This window comes from Leptinotarsa decemlineata, unplaced genomic scaffold (assembly GCF_025532065.1).
Source record: "Leptinotarsa decemlineata unplaced genomic scaffold, Ldec_3_MD MMD2_tig00026354_RagTag_RagTag, whole genome shotgun sequence".
NCBI lineage: Eukaryota > Metazoa > Arthropoda > Insecta > Coleoptera > Chrysomelidae > Leptinotarsa > Leptinotarsa decemlineata.
Window position 1 is genome coordinate 20,819,861 of NW_027412702.1, and position 24,665 is coordinate 20,844,525.

General features: G+C 34.8%; 1 protein-coding gene across 1 annotated transcript in view; it reads right to left on the bottom strand.

Annotated features, from left to right (window-relative positions):
* Nucleotides 1–24,665, bottom strand: part of LOC111509803 (neuroligin-4, Y-linked) — a 783,062-nt gene that overhangs the window by 50,319 nt on the left and 708,078 nt on the right. Inside the window, exon 8 of the mRNA XM_074184600.1 lies at nt 10,764–10,882. Coding sequence (XP_074040701.1) covers nt 10,764–10,882 — 119 coding nt within the window. The remainder of the gene's footprint in view (nt 1–10,763; nt 10,883–24,665) is intronic.

Consider the following 24,665-nt stretch of genomic DNA (forward strand, 5'->3'; position numbering starts at 1 on the left):
TTCAGCATTTTGTAGTTTTGACGGAAATGTCCACAGCAAAAAGTAGTTATTTCATCAGTGCGGACTTCCATTGTCTAATATAATATAAATTGATTTGAAATCCCTGAAAAAATAAAAAGATTAACCGAAAATAACGATTTTATTAAAACAAAAAACTGAAATTACAAGGAAATAACATACAAGCTACAAACAGAATATAAAAAATTGAAATATTAATAAAAGCTGAAAATTAAAAAATATTATTAACAAAAATGAAAAATGAAAATAAAAATAAAAATTGAAAGATTCCAAACCAAGTTACGTCACGACGTTTCGATTGTTAGTATCCACAATCGTCTTCGGGTAATAACTGGACTTATTCCTCGGAGATCTGACTATTTATGAGTCATTCGGGTGCTTTCACCTTTCACCTATCTTCTCTTTCCTCTTTTCAATTCATTGGTTTTAAAAACTGTTTTAAATCTTCCTCATGAAGAAGATGATCACTTGGTGATCGAAATACGTGTTGAGGTGTTAAAACTAACGATTTGGTGTTGGGAAGAAACTCCAGTAATATTCATTACTACACCAAAGTTTCCAAACAGTGCATCATGAATATTTGTGTAGTTGACCTGAGGGCTGATTTTACCTTCACAATGATTTGAGTGACGAGATAAACACATGGAAACTGTGGTTCATTCTCATCACTGTCAAAAGTCACAAGTCTTCATCAACCCAAGACTGATGATCTGTCGATGGCACAGCCGCTACTCGTTTCGACACAACACAAACTTCCCAACACATTCAACTTCAGAATCATGTCATCCACAGTAAAGTTTCTGGATACGGCCCAGCTTTTATGATCGATCCGCCGTTCGCTATCGAACTCGGTACATTGTTTTTGAACCACTATCGCATTTCATGCAACTTTGTTTCGTGAGCTCGTGCACTTTATTGAAGGAATCATGAAGTTCGTTTTAGTACTTTGTTCTTCGATAACGGGGATATAGCTCGCGAGATAGTCGTTTATTGTTGTACTACGTGGGAAGAGCTCGAAATAATACGGAGAGATCGACATGGAATGAGATAAGGGGATTTCTGTGTATGTGACCTTCATGCAGCTATCCTATTGCAGAGTACAGTTTTTGTTGACCCATATTGATGATTGTTTTGGAAAAATTAACCAATAAGATTTTCACTATCAAAGGTTTACAATAGCTTTCTCAAGTAGGATTTGATTACCTTTCTCCGAATTGAAACATTTTTTATTCTACTTAACCTTATTATGATCATGATCTGATCAGATGAATCACTCTAACTCAGTTCCAACTACAAAAAACGAAATGGTTAAAGAATTCGCAGCCGATCTTTTCAGTGTCACTATTTTTATTCTATTGCCTCCCGTACCAACTGGTACGGGAGGCAATAAAAATCCAGAAATACACGGATAATCTCATTGTGAGAAGTTGAAGAATAATCAACAGCATGGCCGCAGGTAGAAAAGAGTCTAACAACGTTATTGACAATTTACCTATTTCAGGTACAGGTATAGCACACCAAACTATCTGAATCCACATAGATACGCTTCACGCAGTCGTAATACCCAATCAAAGGAGATGAACTCGAAATGAATGAACACTTAGGAAGCTAGCTACTCGCCAGCGAAACATCAGGAATGAATTTTAAGAAGTGACGTCCTTCAAACATTAATGAAAATACCTTAAAAGAACAGGTACAGTCATTTCATTGAGTAATGTAAGCAGGTTGATACAGGTGAATGTACTCATTGATAATAATAATAATAATCTGGATGCCAGAGAAACGTATACTCATCTCGGGGTGGAACAACGCCACTCACCAGAGGTAACAGCAGTGAAAAACTCTCTCTGCGGCAAGTATCAGGACAAACTTCGACAGATCTGGTCATCGGAACAGTCGGGAAAAACAAAGTTACTGCAACAAATATGCTTGCCGTTCCAATCTTACTCTACTCGTTTGCAGTAGTGAAGTGGACTCGGGAGGAGCTGTATCAACTCGACGTAAAGACCCGAAAAATGATGCATCTCTATAGGAGTTTGCATCCCAAATCGTCCGTCCCACGGTTGTGCTTCCCCCGACAACAGGGAGGCTGTGGACTTTTTGAGTGTTCTACATGACAGAATGGTACTGGATACAGCCTGTCGTCACGAGTTCGGATCCGTGACCATGAGAGAGCAGGAATTAGAGCATTTCTCTTTAGGGCAGCTGCCCGAACAGCTAATGAAATTGGTATAGTTTTCGACACTGAACGAGGTGACCACAACTCTGTCATCGAGTTGGAACCCGTTCAGCAAAAAGCTCAAATGAAAACCGCAGAGATCACCTTACTTTTGCGGAAACAAGGATAAGCCAATACATGGGGTCTTCTTCAAAAACATTGGAGACCTTGACTTATCACAGCGCCTGACGTTCGCTTTTCTCAGGTCGAGTGGTCTGAAGTCGAAAACTGAGGGGGTCATCATGGCTTGCCAGGATGGTGTCTCCAACACCTTAGTCTACCGCAGTCGCATGATGGGAATAGAGGTTCCTGACACAAGGTGCAGGGCCTGCCGTGAGGCGCCCGAGACCCTAATGCACTTGCTATCAGCATGTTCAGCATATGCGGTCTCGGCCTATATCCAGCGACATAACGCGGCCCTCAGAGTGCTATATTACCATCTACAGCACTCTTACGGTATTGAAGAGACAACGGTGTTGCCCTACGTAACGTTACAGAAGATTCTGGTACGCCTTGGAAAGGTCTAGCTCAAAGCTACTCCAACTCAACCAAAAAGCACCACTCCATAATGCACGCGAACATACAAAAATAAGAAAATTAACAGTAATGGTACCACGAAATGAGAAACGTAAATAAAAATAATAATTTGATATTACATATGAAGAGAGTTGATAAATAATTGAATTTAATTGATCTGTTGTTTATTTGTCCAATGAGCAAAAGTTGACATTCATAGAAATAATTTTTATATTTGTATTTGAATTTCCTGACACTGAATGTCTTCAATTGCTGGGACAATGAATTATAGAGTTTTACAGAATCAAAAATAAATGATCTCTGAAACTTTGCAGTGCTTTGTTGTGGCATAGTTAATTTGTTTTTGTGTCTAATGTTTCTTGAGTGAATATTTTCAAGCAGAATTAGTTTTTGTATTGAAAGGGGAGAATGGGGAAGGGTAATCAATTTATGAACAAAACAACCCAAATGATGAATCATACGGTTTTTCATATTGAGCCAGCGGGAGTTTTTAAAGGATTCAGAAATTGAATTATACTTACGAAGTCCATAAATTAGGCGACAACAAGAATTTTGCACTTTTTGTATTCTTTTTTATGTGAATCATATAAGTATGGCCCATATATGAAGTCACAGTATTTGAAATGGCCTAGCACCAAACTATCACAGAGCATTTTTTTTAGTGAAAATAGATGAATTATTGTTACATAATTATTTTTCTTGGGCGACAAAGTATGATTATCTGGTGAGAACATATTGAGTATTCTATGGATTTCCATAGTTTTCAGAAGAACAAGTTTCTAACCTCCATCCTGGAAATGAAGAGTTTTGAATACATCATTGAATACACATCTGTATGGTGGTGAATTGAATTCACCATTTCTTTCTGTAAATTGTTGATGCCTTCTTTTTTGCATACTTTGAATGTTCTTCTCGTTCTTGACGAACGTGAAAATATGTCCAGTAGTAACTGAGACATTCTCCAACAAATGAAAAGTCAGTTGAAGGGGATTGAAAAAACATTATTGTTTTGAAGGCGGTATAAAAAGATATTTTTTTGAATTATATCGTCAACAGACTCACTGCATCCATCAATAGGACCAAATTGGCTTTTTCCATTTGAAAAAATATTACATTATTTTCTGTTGGGAGTTTAAAGTCCATGGTAGAGGGGTTGGTCTTAGTCTTAGTTTTAGCGATATTTTTCTGTTTACTTCGTGAGTGCGTTGAATAAAAAGCTGTACAACACAAAAGTTATTTGTTGGGAACCGTGAAGCGTCCGAAACTGTCAGCATTAAATATAAATGAAAAAAACAATTGTTATGGATGTTTATGATTCTTCAAGAATACAATAACCACCTGAAATAAAAAGTAAGGAAAACGTTGTGCAAAAATGTGCGAGTGTCAATCGACAATAGGCAAACAACAGCTTTTGGGAGCCGAGAGTATCCACTTGCTAACAGTTTTTGGTTATCGATGAAGAAGTCAAGAGTTCTTTAAGAAGGACAGTAGATACACTCTTTTCATATAATATATGAAATACTCACACTTGATAAAGTTTTGTCAGTGATTCGTGAACAGTTTTTGTCTCATATAAGAAGAACTAGATCAGGAAAGATATTACAAGTGCTGTACTTCACTTCTGGAAAGGTAAGGTTAGGTAAGGTTCGGTCTGGTTATGTTAGGTTAGATTAGGTTAGGTTAGGTTAGGTTAGGTTAGGTTAGTTATAGTTGTTAGTTAGTTAGTTGTTAGTTAGTCGGTTGGGTTAAGTTAGGTTAGGTTAGTTATAGTTGTTAGTTAGTTAGTTACTTAGTTATTTGTTAGTTAGTTGGGTAGAAAGGTTCGGTCTGGTTAGGTTAGGTTAGGTTAGGTTAGTCATACTATTTATGCTTCATATAGCATAAAGTGTGTCACAATTCTAGACTTTCTGCAAAACTTTGTGCACCTTCATTATCAAACCTACAATCAATTCGATGTTATCAGTGTCAATAATAATAATATCAAATCGATTTACATCAAAAGACGAATTATAACTACAAATTATTATATTTCAATTTGAATAGTTTGGATAAAGAAATTAGATATATTTTATAACGCCATGCCATATTTTGTAACTTCAAGTTACTGACAAATTGATTTTGTTTTTCAAAAAGCTTATTTATCAAATGCAGTAATTTTTTCTTCTTTCTACATTTTTGGTATTCATTTCAAAATTCAATATTCTGATCATTTTATAGATCTGAAGATCACAGTACTGAATAAAAAACTATTTGAAATATTAATTGTCTTTCTATAACAAAAATATGTAAACAAAATTAGTTTCTACGATATTTCAATTATCTGCACATCATATAAAATATTTCATTGGACAGCTATTATGCTGTCTTTGATGCATTTTTAAAATTCTTTCACTCCCAGATAATACCGAATGGGCTATAGAACTTAAACATCACTGAAATTTGACTGTCTAATGCATCATTCAATTTCCTTGAAAAATGAATTTGGTTGTTTATATCAAAAAACCAGTTCATAACATCCATATTTCCAAGATAAACAGTCTTCTCTAACTTTCTGTCCGACAAGCTCAGTTCTGTTTTCCCCTTTCCGACTTAGTTATAGTTAAGAGTGAATCGTTTCAGAGTCTAGAGTGTACTTTTTGAAGTATCACCGCAAAAGTTTTCGCATAAGATAAGTTTTAAGCCTCCATATATTTCACTCCCTACTGCAACACCCACTGCATGAGAGCTGTAGCGAGAGAACTCGTGAAGAGTGAAAAACAAAATGAAGAGTTGAAAGTTCGACTTATTATATACTGCAATGTTGATGGAAAATACGATTGAGCCCAATGCGTTATATTTCTAGATTAACATTTCCCGATAGACATTCTTTCTAATCTCACCAAAATATTCTTATTGCTGTTAACAACCCGAGTGCTTACACAAAGCCTTATATAATCTATATTCTTGCTAACTTCATTTTCTGATTTCTTCCGTAGATGACCAAAATGTGGACTTACTTGATTTGAAATCTGTCACCATTATTTTTCTATTTTCATTCACATTGTTCAGATATTCTTGACATTTCACTGATTCTTCATCCCTACTGAGGTCACAATATTCTATTACTTCACATATTAACGTTCTTTATGGGATATTTCTCCATATTTTAAAAAACTTTCCAAACAATATGTTCAACCTCCCAACAAAACATAATTTCTGTTTACTGTAGTTAATATTTTACTTTCAGACTGTTTATTTTCCGTGATAATTATAAAATAACTCTGAATTGTATGAGGTACCATTTATGTATATGTATCTATGAAATATTTTATACTGACACAAAACATACAGCTGAGCACGTTTCACATAATAAAATGTTATAACGTGCTTGCTGGTTAGATTTTTACAATACTGGCAACAATACATGTCCAACGCACACTGAACACTGATCGTCTGTCCGACGAGAGAGAAGTAGCCTGCCTTCCGTTGACGTATGCGTTAGAGAAAAGAAAGCCAAACAAACTGGCGCCGTTACGAGTTAGGTAACAAAGCGGTTCACCCTCCAATGAGAAATTATCACTTCAAAAGTAATTATAATTCAGCTGAAAACTGAACAGAACATTTATTGATTTTGTTCTAAACAAGTTCAACATAATAACCAGGTTTCAACACGGTTTTTGGCAGGGTCAGTCGACCGAAAGTGCTTTAAACGAGTTTTTTGATTAAATCTTTGATGCCCTTGATGAGAAAATGTACGTGTGTGTTCTTATTTTCGACCTATCCATATATCGGACATAGTACTCAAGAAAGTGGCAAACCATAGACACGTGTTTCGGGCTTTTGGCCCATCATCAGTATGGTGCAGCCAAGTGTAAGGATGGGCAACACTTGGTTACCAAAAGATAGATATACAAATGCACGGAGCCACCAGCAGGAGCCAACCGCACATTTGTGGTTTCAGTTGATAGATCTTGTGTTTACAAGAAAACTATCAAAATCACCACGGGTGATGGGCCAAAAGCCCGAAACACGTGTCTATGGTTTGCCACTTTCTTGAGTACTATGTCCGATATTAACTTCTGTTTCTATATCAAGACACTCAATAACTTTCATAATCGTATATATATATATATATATATATATATATATATATATATATATATATATATATATATATATATATATATATATATATATATATATATATATAAATGAAAAGGATATTTACATTTCTAGTATTATTTTCTATATGTTAAGGTCCCACATTGTTTCTTCTGCATTGAAGGAGGAAAATTCTTCGGTTTCGATGAAATGCCAGTTTCTTCTTTCTATAATATAATTCATCATAATGTCATCTAATACATTATTAATAATATAATATAATGACATTTGTCAAAACCAAAAAATCTTATACATGTTCAACCTTCTCCGTCAGTTTATATGTTCAATTTATTGTTTTTAACTCATTTTTACTGCCCTGAAGAAGCTTCCAATTGGAAGCGAAAGCTTGGCAAAGTAGAACAGAGATTTGATTTTTGATTTTTTGACTGAGAGACCCTGTTAATCCATTTTGCTGTACACTTCTCCAGTCGCTAAGATTATCCACTTCAAATAACAATAGGGTTCTTCGAAGAGATCGAACACAACTACGGTTTCCAAATCAGCAGAGCAATGAAGGAATGGAGTAATACAAACAAGAAACTGGCATCTTATCGAAACCGAAGAATTTTTCTCCTTCAATGTAGAAAAAACATTATATATATATATATATATATATATATATATATATATATATATATACAACAAAAACCGTGTTGAAACCTGGTTATTATGTTGAACTTGTCCAGAAAATTAAACATCTTATCATACACACATTTCTCAAACACCTTACAAAATACCGTGGGTACTGTTATGGGTCGGTAGTTTTCCATGATGCTGGACCCTCCATTTTTTTAAGTAATTCACCTCTGCTCAATATTTTCTCACACGTGTCGCAGTTTTTGTAAAACCCTCATAGTGATTATCTAGCAGTAAAGAGTTTGAATTAACAGCGGTTGAACTCTAAGTTGGTGAAACGACGATCTTGTATTATAATATTCACACCGGCAGTTTTTCAGTTATATTTATTCACTCAACATTCAAACTGTGTAGAATTAAATTACAAATATTGAAAATATTTTTGATTGCACATTTTGTCATGAAGTTAGATGATAATACTCTTGTTCGGAATTATGTCCAAAACTGATCTATTTTTTGATGATTCCATATGTAGGTCAGAGAAAATAAAGTATTCTACTCGATATAAATGATCATCGTTGGCTCTGATGATTTACAACGATAGTCTTCGGCTTGCGCCAAGAAACTATTGATGGTCACATTTCTTGCTCGTTGAGTTAAATCCTAACATTTCACTAGATTCAATCCATCATGAGGATCCTCCAAGAATCCAGCTACTCGCAAAAACATGTTTCAGATAGGTCCAATGATGCCAAAATGTCTGAACAGTATCGAAAGGTTCACCGAAAGAGACTTTTTCATTCCTGAACTACAAAAAAGATTAACTCCATTGTCACCTGAGAATCGTCAATCCATCAAATCTTCCCAATTAGGCGGGAATCACTCCAAAAGCGAGGCTTTGCAGCATTTTACGAGTACGATTTAGTTCGAGTTTGAATTTCTGCAGCCTGCATCTACAGGATTATGGCAGACAGACAACGAATTGACGTTGTTGAGATATTTTTCTCTCCGAAATTGAGTTTTACTTTATTGGAAGGCTCAGTTGGTTTCAGGATGTTCGTGGAATAGAATACGAGAGTAATTTTCACCAACAAGTATTTTAAAAGGTCCGTTTATATCGTTTCACGGATTTTGTTTTCGATGATTTTACATTCCCTTGGCCTATCATTCCATTATCTACATCAATAGGCCTTCACAAACTCGTTATATATAGATTCTACATGAATCACTCCGATCTATATATGAAAACATGACAAATTTTATTAATTTCATTGTGATGTAGATGGTGGCAATTTGATTGAAATAATTCTAAAATGCTGGCAATTATGAAATTATAGTTACAGTGATACCCAACGTACACATTGTGACCCCCGGAGGCGCCGCAAAGTGTATCCAGGAGCGGTGCTTCTGCCTTGCAAAAAAGATACAAATTGACCAGATCATTTTATAAAATTGATTGTAAATCAGCGATCAACAGCGATCGACTTGGATTAAATATTAGAGTTCAAAGCCTAACGAACATTCTTCAAAAATTTTTTTTCGCCGAAGTGACTACTAGTCATTACCCGTAGCACATACGCTACTCTCAAAGTTGAGTTTTGGAGTTTATTGAATTTGTATCTGATGATTCTGGAATCATTCATATGTTATCGGTCTTGAAAAGAAAATGCACTTGTTGACCAACCAAAATTAATGCAATAATATTGAGTTTCTACTGAAGATATTTCGTTTTTGTGTATTCCGAAAGATTCATTTTTTCAAACTACTACCAAATCCATTTTATTTGTGATATTGATGACTTATTTGTTTTGTGGAAATTCATCTTCAATTAAGTAAACACTGTTTGGAACCATTGGTGTAGTAATAAATATTACTGGAGTTTTTTCCAACACCAAATCGTTATTTTCAACACCTCGACACGTGTTTCGATCACCAAGTGATCATCTTCAAAGACCTTCATAGACCAAAAGAAGATTAAAATCTTCCTCTTCGAAGATGATCACTATTTCTCTAAACAGAGATAGAGAAACAGATAAATTTCTTAGACCTGGCCATTACACACAATCAAAATAAATTTGATTTCAATGTTTTCAGAAAACCTAGTTACACAGACATCACCATCCCAAGCCATTCTTTCCATCCAGACAGTCATGAATTAGCAGCCTACAATTCAATGTTGCACAGAGCATTCTCACTGCCTTTGTCTGCAGACAATCTATCTAGGGAAATTGATATAATTACACTGATAGGTCATGATAACGGTTTCAACGCAGATTCTATCCAGAAGTTAGTCAGGAAACAAAGCAGGAAATTCACTTACAGATTAATATACCCTCAGATCAAACAACCAGAAATCAAGAAATGGGTAACGCTAACATATTTTGGAAAAATAACAGAAATAATTGCAGGTTTCTTCATAAAAAACAAAGTGGAAGTAACATTCAGACCACATGCCAGGTTGTCTCATTTCCTTTTCAATGCCAAAGATAAGGTCGACAAGTTGGAGAAATGTGGAGTTTATAAGCTCAAGTGTCCGGAGTGTAATAGTGTTCATGTGGGACAATGTGGCCGAAATTTTCAAAAACGGTATGCTGAACATGAAAGATCCTTCAGACTAGGAAAAAATTATTCGACGTTTTCAAACCATTCCTGGGCATGCATCTACAAGTTTCCGAATCTAAACGATACGGAAATTCTGCACTATGCAAGGAACGGTTGCAAACTCAATTATTTAGAATCCTTGGAAATTCACAAGCATAAACATTGCGGGTGCAACCTGTTAAATGAAAAATCGATTTAATTTACTCTCCGGTTTTTAAATTGGCACATCCGCATTGTGAACTGTAGATTCAGGTACTCAATCAAGTCAAGTACCTCTATTAGTACCTACAGGGGTGGTATATAATGGCGAATGTAATGAATCATTGTTAGTTTATTGTATACGTTTGGAAATGTCCGTATAGGACGAAACTGCAGTAACGTTAGTTACAAATAAAAGTGGTAAAAAACATTGAAATTTTTATTTCTCTTTTCAGTATGTCATAAACATTTTCCTTTCAATATCTGTAAAATAAGAACCCATCACTATGAATTGTTAAACACACTGACTTTCATCAGGAACTATTGCGAATAATTTTTGTATTTCTACATGTTTCTTCTACACTGATCTATACACTATTTTCCTCTTTATTCTGTTCAAAATAATGATTCATCACTCTCTTTCTTGGGAAAATACGATCAACCCGTATAATCAAATGGTATAATGAATACTCACCAATTTCGAGGTATTTTTGATGAACAGAATCATATTCATCCCACACAATGGACCTGAACCTATTTCTCTCCCTGGAAGCGGCAAGAACAGGTTCCTGCTTATGATGTTCATTTGGATTCCTGAAACAGATATATTCAGTGAATTAAATTCATTCAGATCGATAATTCGCCTTCAACAATTCATTATCCTATCATCTTCCTATCAGAATCTGAGAGAGTGAATTTCTTGGAGAATAAATATTCAGGATTTGTAGAACATCGACTATTTATACGAATCCAGGCCTCCCAGTTGACGGGACGACGGGTATGTCTATCAAATTTCGAAATTATACTGGAAATAACTGTGAAACATCCTGAAGGGGATCGTGAATGTGTCGAAGACCATTAGAGATTTTTTCTTCGTTCCATATATTCCAGCGGTGTGCAGATAGTTCAATGTCAAGTACATCAAAAACCAAGCAAAGTATACACCAGCTTAGTGGACATAAATAGTAAGAAAAAAAATTTGTCCCAGCGTACATTTATATTTTTGGATAATTGAAATAAATCAATAATTTGTTAATTGCACCATCCAATATATGATGCAAATACGTGACAGTTTTTATAATAGATTTATGTCCATTGAAATGACGACTATAAAATTGTTATTAAAATTATTATTAATCGTTATGAAAAAACAAAAAGATGATGAGTTGACTATTTCAAAAGGAAATTGAATTTGAATGAAAGAGAGACTTAACTACTTTATTTCTGATAGCAAATGGAAAGTTCAAATCAACTTCTTGTTCTGAATTCATCACTGATGGAAAAGATATATGCTATGAAAGTTATTAAATACATGTCATTCATAAGAAACTGCCTCAAATTCTTTCAAAGTCGCACATATTCGTCAATTCTTCAATGTACTGATCACCACGGAAGCATGAAGATATAAGTATCCTGTTCTCTGAACAATAGAAAAAGTGTCACCAGACATACAGCCCCGAACGTGTTCTAAAAAAAGGCACTCGTATTATCTTGTTTGAAAAAACACAAATATTTGACGGACTGAATAGAAAGTTAATATTCTTTGATGGTCGCTTTCCACCATTCATTGACTAAAATCTAGGTATAACCTGGAAAAAATGAATTTTGCTTCGAATCATCGGATAACTTCCATCGCACTGCTGAATCAGACCAATATTTTTCAAGACATTTTATTGTGAGGCTCCTTTGAATAAACTCTTCCCCTCCATATTCATCACACTTAATTTTTGATAGTATATGTTGAATGTGGGATATTCATACTATAAACAGTGTGTTGACGAAATAAGCGTCGAAAAAGTGTCGATTAGTGTCATCGATTCAATCATGTCAGTTTTTCTGTTTCATTGCAACCATAACTATCTATTGTCAAAATGAAAAAATGTAGCTTAACCATTGTTGATGTTCCCCTACCGAAAAGGTCTCAATTATTATCAACCAATTAGTGTACCTACTCAATAATATTAATAATGATCAACGTATTTATTACCATAACCAAAGAAATCACAATATTAAGTTCTACATGTTCTATCAAGTTCCACAAAGAGGAACACTAGTTTAGGAGAAAATTCAAAGAAGCCGCATGTATCTGTCTGTTCAAAAATATGTTTTTCCGTTAACCAGCTGTCACACCCCTACGAACGACAACCCTCAGAAGTCGAAACTTGTGCGAGGTAAGGATTAACGAGGTCTTACCTTTTAACATGTGATTCCTAACACGGGTTGGACAATAGCAAGTGGAGATCGATCGTTCAGACTAGGACTTGAACCACCGACCAACACGGCAGTCAATTCGAGTGAGTGAACAAAGCGCCCGAACCGCTTGGCTACCGACCAACCAAATGTTTGTTGTCCAACAACGCATCTAGCCAAGCTAGCGTAGAGATACATAACATATGGAAACCTCTAATCGAGCGGAACAAGACCAACTCCCGCCAAACGGTCAGCTCCCACTAAAAACCAATGAAGCGGGAGAAGGAAGAGGTGAAAGCAGTCGAATGACCTATAAATAGTCAGATCTCGAATGAATAAGTCCAGTTATCACCTGAAGACGATTGTGGATGCTAACAATCAAAACATCGTGAAGTAACTTGGTTTGGAATTTTTTAATTTTATATTTTTAAGTTTCATTCTTTGTTGATAATTTTTTAATTTTTCAACTTGTGTTGACAGTTCAATTTTTTTGGTTTTTTTAGTTGTTGCTTGTATGTTATTTCATTGTAATTTCAGTTTCTTGCTTAATACAATCATTTTTTTGATTGATTTTTTACAGATTCTTCCAGAGATTTCAAATTAATGTATATCATATTCGACAATAGATGAAATGCATCAAGTTCTAACAACATATATAAATTTATAGTAAAAGGCGAAGTCCAATTTTCGCAGATATGCAAGTAACTGCTAAACTGTTATTTCACTTAACCTAAAAAAATATCTGCATGGGTATTAAAGTAGCATAGCATTAACATAAGTATTTGAATACATGAACGAAGACTGGCGATGATACAAAATTGAGATTGGTCGTTAATCGAAAATAGAAGATGATAAAAAAAGATAGAGAAGTAAAATGGTGAAAAGTTCATCATGTTATCGATTTTGAAAAAGATATAATTTCAATCTGATTATCAACTGAGAGGGTGACAGTTTTTTCAAAGGTCAGGAATAGCATTGAATACTTCAGCTATATGGTAACTGAAAGAGCGTTTGAATAAATGGGTTGTGAAAATGGATGGAAAAGAGTCTTCGAACCTTATGTTGATATCATGAACATCGTTTCGAAACGTCACTTTTCTATGTAGGTACGAAGAAGTTTTATTTGAGAATCTTATGATATAGAGGCAGGCAGCATGTAGTTTTATCCTATTCTCCATATTTCGCCATCTAACCTCCTTAAGCTTGTGAGATATTCTGTTTATCCTTCTTATCCCATATATAAGTCTCAAACAAGAAATCTAGACTTTCTGAATTTTTTATTTATAGTTACTTGTTAGATTCGGCCCATACAGAGTAACTGCAAAATTCAATGGTGCTAGTACTAAGCTCTCACACAACATGTTTCAATTATATTGATAGGCAGTGCCTATTACCATATATCAGTTTGAGGAAAGCATAGGCTCATTGAATGAGTTTGCTGGTGTGCTTTTCAAACCTCATATGAAAATCAAATGAAACGCCAAGGTTTCAGGCTTCATCAAGAACATGACGTGTATCTACATTTATGTGAATTTCAACTGATTTTTCACCCGAAAATGATAACTTCAGATTTTTCTGTGTTAATAAAAAGCGAGTGTGACGTTGCTAGTTCAATAAAGTGTCTAATATCAGAGTCTATGATTCCACAGGTTTCTTTGACATTTTCTGGATAAATACTGTGATGAAATTGAGTGTCGTCCACATGAAGATTTACATTAAATGTTTCAAGGGTCCTTAGTGAGGTTGACGAGTAAATAGTAAAGAGAAATGGACCCAAAACTGATCCTTGTGGTACTCCTGACTTTTCCTGAAGACGCCAACTCGGTTGGTGGTGCATCGATAAAGTGATGCTAATCTGGTGTTTGCGAAATGTACTTGTTTCGGACTCAACCACTATGGAATTCATGAAGGAACAGCTATACTGATTACTCATCAGTATCTCAGGAATACACTGTCATTAAAGGATACAATTTCCATATATTTGTACTGATTAGATGACTTGACATAGATCAAATGTTTACTCATGAAACTGAACAGTCTCTGTTATGCTGGAGTGCGAGTGGAAATATCTTCATACGTTCCAAAACCAGAATGTACTTCGTTATGTTCCATTAGGAACTAATCAATTTGGGTTTATTTGATTTGGATTCTAGTTGAGTTCAGCAATCATAATGTTTATTTTAGGTTTGAATATCATTTGTGCCCATCCTCTTGTGTTTTATGTCTATATTTACTTTACATATATAATAATGAGATTTGCGTGTCTGTTCAGAATGGTCTCTTGACAAGACAAAACACTGGATTATCTCTGTGAAAGCAAGCAAGATAGTCCTTTTTCGACAAAATAGAGCAAGAAAATGTCAGGAGAGTCGTGAAATTTCACTTTGTTACACAAAAACAAATATATTATTTTTCAATATATCTGTTGTTTTTACTTAGCTAGTAAAAAGGCCCTCAGAACTACCAGAAGCTTGTTTTTTTTCTTAGTGCCTAATATATGCGAATTTATGTAAAGTACGCTGGTGAATTTTTAGTTTTCTCGGAAACTATTTGATTATTCATCAATTTCTAAATTTTACACTCCAAAGTAATCCCTTTCACTTCTGGCAGTGTTTTTTTCAATCCAATGTCTTTGAGCCCTCTCTGCAATTCAGTTTCATCGTCTCAATCCTCTCAAAACCTCGTCCTTCCATGGGTTTCTTCTATCTTGGAAACTGGAAAAAGTCGCAGGAGGTCAAATCTGATTAATATGATGGCTGCGACATGATTGCGGTGTTGTTTCTCACCAAAAAATTACGAACGAGCAATGACCTGTGTGCAGGTGCAAAAGCCATGAATTGTTTTTCAACAACACCGGACGTTCTTTTCGTATTGCATTTCGCAAGCAGCGGTCATCAGTTATGACTCTGTTAAGCAAATCTTGATCACCGTTGATGTCATTCAACGCTTTGGACTTGTACGGATGAACCTACCGTGTAGCTAAAACGAACTTCATTGTGAAAATTGTATTATTATCATCATGGATAGAGAATATTACTGGAGTTTTTTTCCCAACACCAGAACGTTATTATAATACCTCGACACGTGTATCGATCACCAAGTGATCATCGTCAAGAGGAAGATTAAACTAAGTATACTTATAATGTTATCCTTATCTATATCATAGGTTCCTGCGTCTTCAGCGCATTAAATTGATTTCACAATAATTCCTTATCTACTAGTCTTAAACTAATTTTACTATGTATCCTTTTGTGATAGTAAGGCTAATCTAATAATTGAAATATTATTTTAACAAGCCATATACAGTACTACTAGGATGAGTTATTCATGATATTATTATGTTTACTTATAATATCTACAGTCTCACAGATGCCTGTTGTATTTAACTTGTCTAACTAATCTTAATGAACTGAAGTCTATAGAATAGTTTTTTTGCAACATATGATAGGCGACAGTAGATTTTTCTGGTCTTCCATATTTTAGGTGTGCTAATTGTTGCTTATATCTCATTTCAATAGATATTTTTGTCCGTTCATAATATTTTGCATCGCAGTCCTTACATTTAATTTCGTGAATTCCACACTTTTTCAAATTTTCAACTTTGTCTTTTGGATTTCATAGAAGGCTCTGTAGTGTATGACTTGTTTCAAAAACCACCTTCATACCTAGTTCTTTGAAGTTCTTCATGTATTGAAGATATGGAACTGAGATATATTCATCTTGGTTTTCGTCGTTTTCAAAAGTCGAAATTTCGTTCCTTCTTAACCTTAACTGTTTCTTTTTCTTCCTCATTATATCATCTGATATGATGATACTATTCTGATGTTGACTTTTGAAAACGACGAAAACCAAGTTCCAGTTCCTTACCATCAACACACGAAGAACTTTGGAAATATTTTCAAGGAACTAGGTGTGAACGTGGTTTTTGAAACAAGTCATACACTACAGAGCCTTTTAGGAAATCCAAAAGAGAATTTCGGTCGAAAAATTCCAAGTCGAGCATTCGGAAAAGTCTGGAAATTACAAAATTGAATGTAGGGATTGCGATGCAAAATATTATGGACAGGTTAAGTTAGGTTGGATCCAAAGTGAGTGGGTCTATTCGACAGTAACCCGTAAGGGTTTATTGTGGCTCACACCTTTCTACACCCGACTAAATGATCCCACCTCCTCAACGAAGCCGATTAGTTTGTATGCTGAGTGGTCTTTCAGGTCAGATAATAAAAACTCTGAAATACTGATTCGGTCCCCAGCGGGGCAGGTACAAAATATTTGCTTTGCTATTTCATCAACTAACAAAATTCAATATTTACGTACAAAGAATTTTCTAGCGTATAGAGGGTGTCCCATATGAAATTCCGCGGGCAGATATCTAAAAAACGAAAAAGAATATATATATTTCGTGAAAGCAGATAATTTTGGTGTCAAAGGGTCCTCTTATTTACGTAGAGACCCAGCACTAGACGTCATCCGTTAAGGCGTCGCGACACCGACGCCAATTATTTTAAACGGTAACCCAGTATTTTCAATTGGTTTTTGAATTCTGCATTAAATTCTGAATTAATCCATATAGCACACTCATAGTTTTCCTTGAAAACTGATGAAAAAATGCATTTTTATTGCGGATTATAAAGAGGGTCATGAATAAGTTAAAATAAATTCAATAATGTATTTATTAATCTGTCAGAAGACCTGTCAGATTTGACAAAAGTGAATTCAGTTATGTGTTGGTTTTTCGTAAAATTGAAAAATGGTTCAATTCTCATATGCAGAAAAGTTGGAATTCAAAAGAAGCAGTGAGAATATACGCTAATCGGTATCCTGACAGAAAATTACCGCCAGAAAAAACATTCGCTGACTTTGCCAAATCTTTAGCATGAAATGGATGTTTTAATGAACGGAATCGAAAAAAAATGGCTACTGATGAGAATCACAGTATTGCAGTGCTAGGTCAAATGGTGTTGGAACCATATAGTTCTACCAGACGAGTAGCAATGCATTGTAACATTTCGAAATCATCAACACAACGTATTTTGTAAAAAATCAAATTTCATCCATACAAAATACATTTGGTTCAAGGACTACATCCAGGTAATAATCTTCATGTTTCATTTTTAATAACCAAAATATATTCCCATATTCAGGAGATGCTGATAGAAGATTGAACTTCATTTTATGGTTGCCCACCCATATTCATGATGATAATCAGTTTCCGAAAAAATATTATGTAGTGATGAAAGCCGTTTCCATAACAACGGTATAATAAACAAACATAATTGTCACTATTGGTCTGACGTGAACCCTCATTGGATGCAAGAAACGAGATTTCAGGTTGTGTGGAGGGTTGATGATAGGTTATTTGATAGGACCTCATTTTTTCGAAGAAATTCTCAATAGGGAGAGGTACTTGGTTTTTCTACATGTATTGCCGATACTCTTGGAGAATTTACCAATACAAACTCGACTGAATATGTGGTTTCAACAAAATGGGGCACCTCCACATCATAATAGAATAGTTTCCCAATATTTGGATGATACTTTTAATACGAAATGGATTGGAAATAAGGGTCCAATGCCATTGCCAGCTCGAAGTCCAGATATTACTCCACTATATTTTTTTTGTGGGGATATATCAAACATTCAGTTTGTATGCTACGTCCACAAAATATAGAGGATCTGAAAAATAGTATTACAAATGTGTGTGCATTCATAACGCGAGAGACGCTTTTAACTGTCACGAATCTGAAATTACTAAAAAGAGGCAATATGTGTATTTAACGTGATTCGTGTTATCGCTAATTGATTTTGTTATCATCATGTTAGTCGAGTTATGTCAAAGTTATGTTAGTCGAGTTATGGTCAAAGTAACATATTCTTTGGTAATTTGAAACATTTATTTCAATTGGTACAGAAATACGCAACTAGATGAAATTGAACAGACAATGAAATCATTACTGATAGATTTATTTTATTAAACTCGTATTATTGCATTCATTTTGATTTATTCATAGTCCACTTTATGATATGCAATGAAATTGCCTTTTGTCATCAGTATTTAAGAAAAACTACAAGTGTGCTATATGGCTAAATCCACAATTCAATGCAGAATCCAAAAACGAATCGAAAAATCTAGGTTGGCATTTGAAAAAATTGGCGTCGGTGTTGCGACGCCCTAATGGATGACGCCTATTGCTGGATCTCTTCGCAAATAAGAGGACCCTTTGACCTCAAAATCATCTGCTTTCACGAAATATGGATATTCTCTCTCATTTTTCAGATATTTGCCCGCGGAGTTTTATATGGGACACCCTGTATATTCTCTCACAGAGATAGCAGTTGAATCCAGAAAAGGAATTGTGTTCGTTATAGTTCACTCTCTGAGTTAATTTAAAATTTCTACTATATTTCGTATGAATATTAAAAAAAATATTCAAATAATATTTTCAATACATGTTCGGATACTTGTCTGGAATTTTCGAACATATACCAATAATTTTTCACTGCTTCAGTGTCTAGAATACATTAAAGTTGACGTTGGGGTTGAACATATAGACAGACAATCGAATATAATAATAATAATAATATTAATATGGTGTACGGCAACGCATTAATTGAAGTCTCTCATAAAAATTTCAATGGCTGAGCTGGAAAATTGTGAGAGAATCAGATTTTTGTTTTTGCACTGAAGACCAAGTGATCATCTTCAAGAGGAAGTTTGATATTTCTCGTGAAGATGATCACTTGATGATGACAGAAACACGTGTCAGTGCGGGAACTCTAGAAATATTCACTCGAGACCAACTCAATTTATTTTCAAAAGGGGAATGGATACCTCTTTCAAATTTTCTGATAACCTACTGTATTCTGATAACTCAAAAATGTATATTTCATAACACAGTAACGACTGGCAACAAGATGGTGATTTTTCGACAGTGTGTTGAAAACAAACTATAGCTGAATTTGAGTAAATCATTTTACCATGAAACGGTCTAGGAAAATAACTTCCTGTCATTCCACTACAGAATTACCGGGACACAGAATCACAGTAACAAGAATCAATATTTACCAGGGAACAATATTTCATCTGTTTCAAACTGCATATATTTATGAACGCGTTCGACTAAAGAACATATAGTTACAGAAAACGATAGTGATCAACCGAAGTTATCAGTAAAATAATTTAGTGTACCTTGTTAAAGTACCTCAAGTACAAGTATGACAAATTTCCATGATATTGAATTAACTCGCCATTTGATAAATGTACCATTCACCAAACTCGGGTTTTTGATGGAGCATAGACTTCAAAATTAGAAAAATTGAATTTCACCACAGAGCAACCAAACTGTTTATGAATGAATAGATTATTCTCCATCATTTTTTCTCTTCAATCAAGTAGGTCGCTAGTACAATTAGCAAGGGTGTAGTGAACTCCAAAAAGAGAGCTGTTCGTTTTTCCTGACCTCTGCATCAATTATCAACACTTGTGTCTTCATATTTTAGGATTGTGATAGTTCAGTTTGATAAATGGGTCTATTATATGAGTAAACTGCTCATTGTGGACCAATAAATATCAATTTTGTTATGATTCATTCTCACCAGCCAAAACTAGAGCAATTAGTTCAAAATGCTGCCATAATTCATTAAATCACTTCAATAAGGTAGAAATTTGTGACACAAACAAGAGTTCAAATTATAATTGACGATCGATCGATTCATACTCTGCAAAACAAATTGAGTATTAGTCACTAAACTAATCTTGAAGTTTTTTTTTATATCTGTCATAACGCATATGGATTTTGATACTCGATTCATATTGATCAACTCTCGCAATTTGATCAGGAAACACACTTTCGAAAGCGGTGATAGTTTTATGCTATATGCTTACTGTCAACAGTATATCTATCGCACACTAAACACTGATTTATGTGACAAGACGCTGTCCGATGAGGGAGGAAGAGCCTGCCTGCCACTGCCGTATGTGTGACAGAAAGGAAATCCAGACAGACTGGCACTGTTACGCGTTACGTAACGAAGCGGTTCACCCTCCCATAAAATTCTGTTATTTTTGTTCACCACCAGTTCAGCTACAGAGAATACTTCATGGAAGTATTTCACTCCGTGATATAATACAGTGAAAGGCACAGAACAAATTTCTTATCGATTGATGTTGAAGCTTGGCTTTGCAACTGATCGCCTGGTTAGGCCTCGTTTATCTTTGACCATAGATCTTCGTATGTGAAATCTCCTCGCTTCAACTTTCAGGCTTGTCGTTTTCAGGACAGTTCAGTGGTTCAGCATTGTATCACTGATGAAGACCAGGCGAATCGAAACAGCGCTGTCTAGTATCATATTTTATAGAAATGGGAAAAGGGAAGAAGATGAAGGGAAATTTCATTCAGGTAAACAAGTACATATATTGAATCATTTATAGGCTGAGCTACCTAAGCAGAGCTTAAGTTGTAGTTATCAAGCTATAAACAACTTTGACATTGGCTACATATGTATATAGTTTGATGTGTCATTGTTGCACAGTGGAGGCAAACACTTATAATAATAATAATAATAATAAATGTTTTTATTGCTACACAAAAAGCAGTTACAAAGAACAAGGTTGATTGTTGTTATGTAGCAAATGGCATCGTTCGCTCTTCTATCTTCTGAGAAAGATAGAATAGCGCTCTTCCACGCAACCACGTCAAGGGACCAGTGACAAAAACTGGTCCCAGTTAACAATAGGAATAGAAATAGTACAGAAAGTTGAAAGGATGGCTGAATACCCTGAAATGTTGTACGTTAAATGTTGTTGGTTATATAACTGAATATACGTATAGCAAATATTACATAAGAACAATTTACAGAAAAGGACAGAATTTCATTGAAGAACATTTCATACGTTGAAGGTCTATTTTGGCAAATGAAATAGTCTAACCATTTTGTTTCACGTAAAATACTTTTCCTAATGATCCTAGTGAAAAAAATGTGATATCATTCTATATCATGGACCATTTAATTTCTTATGTTACGCATGAAAAAAAAGACAAATGTCACGTCCCAACTATGGAACAAAAGTTAAAGAGTCCGTGAATAAACATTTCAAATAACCGTTCTCTCTACAAAAGTGTAAAGGAATGAAAAAACTTCCTAGGGTCAGGCCCCATTTAACAACAGTGAGCTACGGAAAGTCTTAGAAGGTTATGAACGATGTAAAATGAAGGTTTGTACACATTCAGCCTGGATATAAAGTTTGGCTGTTGAACAAGGGTTACGGTTTCATGGATAAATTGTTACTTAATATCGGAAGAATTCGGGGAAGTCCGGCCTAAATTTCTAGAAATGATAAAGATACGAATTCAATGGATGTGCTACTCCATTAGATTCTAGTATTTTCCAGAAAATTTTCAGAGAAAGCAGTGTTCGAAGTTTTTCCTTTCGAAATTCATTATACATCGAGCGAAAAAAGTAAAAATGAATTTTCTCGTTCGAGTCATGAATTAATCTAGTGAGTGTAGATATTTTTTGCTAGCAGAATACCATACTTTTGAAATGAGATTCATGTGATGGATATGCCGAGCCGTAGAAATATTATTGAATTAGAATAGAGTAGAATAGAAGTTTATTTATACTGAACAACAAACAGAATGGTTTCCACTTACATGATGTACAGTTTTATCGAAAGTTCCTTCATTGAATACCATTGATACAGTTGAAATCTATATAAAATATTACAATATAAAACAGCAAATTACAAAATGGCCGTAAAAATATTTAGACACATTTGAGCATTCGGAGGAGTTGTCCCTCTGTAATACTGAATATATCTAGTTCACAGTTTCTCGCCAATTTGTTAACTGTTTCGAGACATTGTTGAAGAGGAGACAAATTGTTTGAAATACGAAATAGATTTTCTCTTCTTCTCAGTCTTACGTCAGGTACAATAAAATCAATATTATAGAGAATTTCAGGTACGTTCAGTTTTCCAAGAATGTTAAAAATTAGTAAGGCAATTGAAAATATCCCATCATTTCGTCATTTTAATCAAATATGAATAGTTTCAAAATTTTGATGAAGAAAAGAGAATTGAAATTTCCATGTTTTTTGCCACTTTTATTTGTAACTAACGTTATTGCAGTTTCGTCTTATAAGGACATTTTCAAACTTAAACTTCAAACTAGTTTAAACTAGTTTGAACGACTAAAAGTGGTAAAGAAAGTTTCAATTCTCTTTTCTTCATTATGATTTCCTACCATTGAGTAAAGGCTACATCCATCAATTTATTTCAAAATTTTGTTGAAGAAATCGGAAATGTGATTTGATCCAGGCCCATCGGCACCTCAGAGATTTAATAACGAATCCAAGAAGCTGATTGCAAGTTGTGCAACCTGAAACTTTTTGAGATCTTATGGACTTTCATTCCGTCAGCAAGTTCTTTGACTCATTACGACTTTCTAGGGGAGATATTCATTCTCACTTTTCAAGTCAATATTTTTATTTTCGTTAGGAACTACATATTTTGAAAACACTGCCGGTTCAGTGACTGAATTTAACGTTCAATCACCAAAACAAGCTTCTTTTTCAATTACCAGAAATGCAATACTATTTTCATTTTACCAACTGAGTTAGCGTTTTCAGAAAATGAAGAACATATTTTCGCTTCCAAGGCTCCCTTCGCTATTGAAAATTATCGAGAAACAACGGTTTAATTATGAACCTATACATCTGTGATTTGCCACGAGGTAGTAAGTTTTGAATATGAGTATTCTGGGTACTTACCCAACAAAAAATGTTGAAATATTTTTTGCATTCATCAACAGTACCAGTCAAATCTTTTTTTATAGATATCTCTACGTAAAAATCATACAACTACATTCATACAACTTTTTCAAATCACCTTTATTTTCAATGCATCATTTTTCCACGTTGCTCCCCATCTTTTTATGATAACATCCGACATTTTTGTTTTCTGTACATATTTGTATAGATCATTTGTTGGACATTTTTCATATTACTACATAGTATAAAACAAAGTTGCTTTCCACTATCTTCAAAATAACGCGACCGAAGTTTCCATTGCCACTATTTTCATCCGAGTTTGAAGGCCGTCAATTTCTGGAATTTCTTTCTTCTGGAATTTCTTTCTGACGTTTCGCTGATGGTTATGGCCAGCTTATTCAGTGCTTATTCTCAAGATGTAGGATGTGCTGATTAATGTACCTACATTGTGATCATCATCAATATCAATGGTTGATCCTTTTCTAGCTGCCCTCAGGATGATTTTTATTCATGAATAGAATTCCATATTCATCTGAGGTTCACAAGTTGATGGTTCAATTGCAACAACAGCCATAGGAAAAGCAAATTTACCAGCTGAACGATTTGCTTTCCACTTCAGAGTTGATTTTCTGGAAAAGGCACCATCCACTATTCCCACAATGCCGGAAATTACTTTTCGACAGTGTCTACTCAGGCAAATTTTGAAACAGCTCAATATCAACATGGCATCTGGCTCTGATGAAGTGCCCGTCATCGTACTAGAAAAGTGCGCAAATGAACTCTCACCAGTATTTTGCAGACTTCGCCTTGTACCATAACCTGTCTTATAAGAAAGGGGTATTTCCTGCTTGTTGAAAGATTGCTTGCGTACAGCCTATTCCCAAAAAGTTTGAGAAAATTCTTCCAAATAACTATAGACCAGTCGTTTTGCTATCAGTGGTATCAAAAATTATGAAGAAAGTCGTAAACCATCATATATTCAAATATTTGGGAGGTTTCAACATCTTAAGCGATTATCATTATGGCTTTCGGAAACAAATGTCAACAAGAGACGTTCTATCGTATGTCACCCATATTTGGAATAACGCAATCGAAAAAAATGGAGAATCAAGAGCTGTTGCGATTGATATTTCTGAGGCCTTCGACCGTGTGTGGCATGAGAGTTTGCTGGCCAAACTTCGATGCTATGGCTTGCCGGATCATTTTTGTTCATGGCTTTTCAGCTTTCTTCCCCAGGGACCCATATTTTCTTCATCTTCCTTTTTATTGAATATCAATGACTTATTGGAAAAAACCAAAAATCCAATATATCGCTTTGCTGATGACAGCTCACTTGTCTCGTCATCTCCAATTGGATTCCAAGACATCGGCTACGGAGGCATATCTTCACCGGCAGCAGGAGGTTGCATGTCTTAAT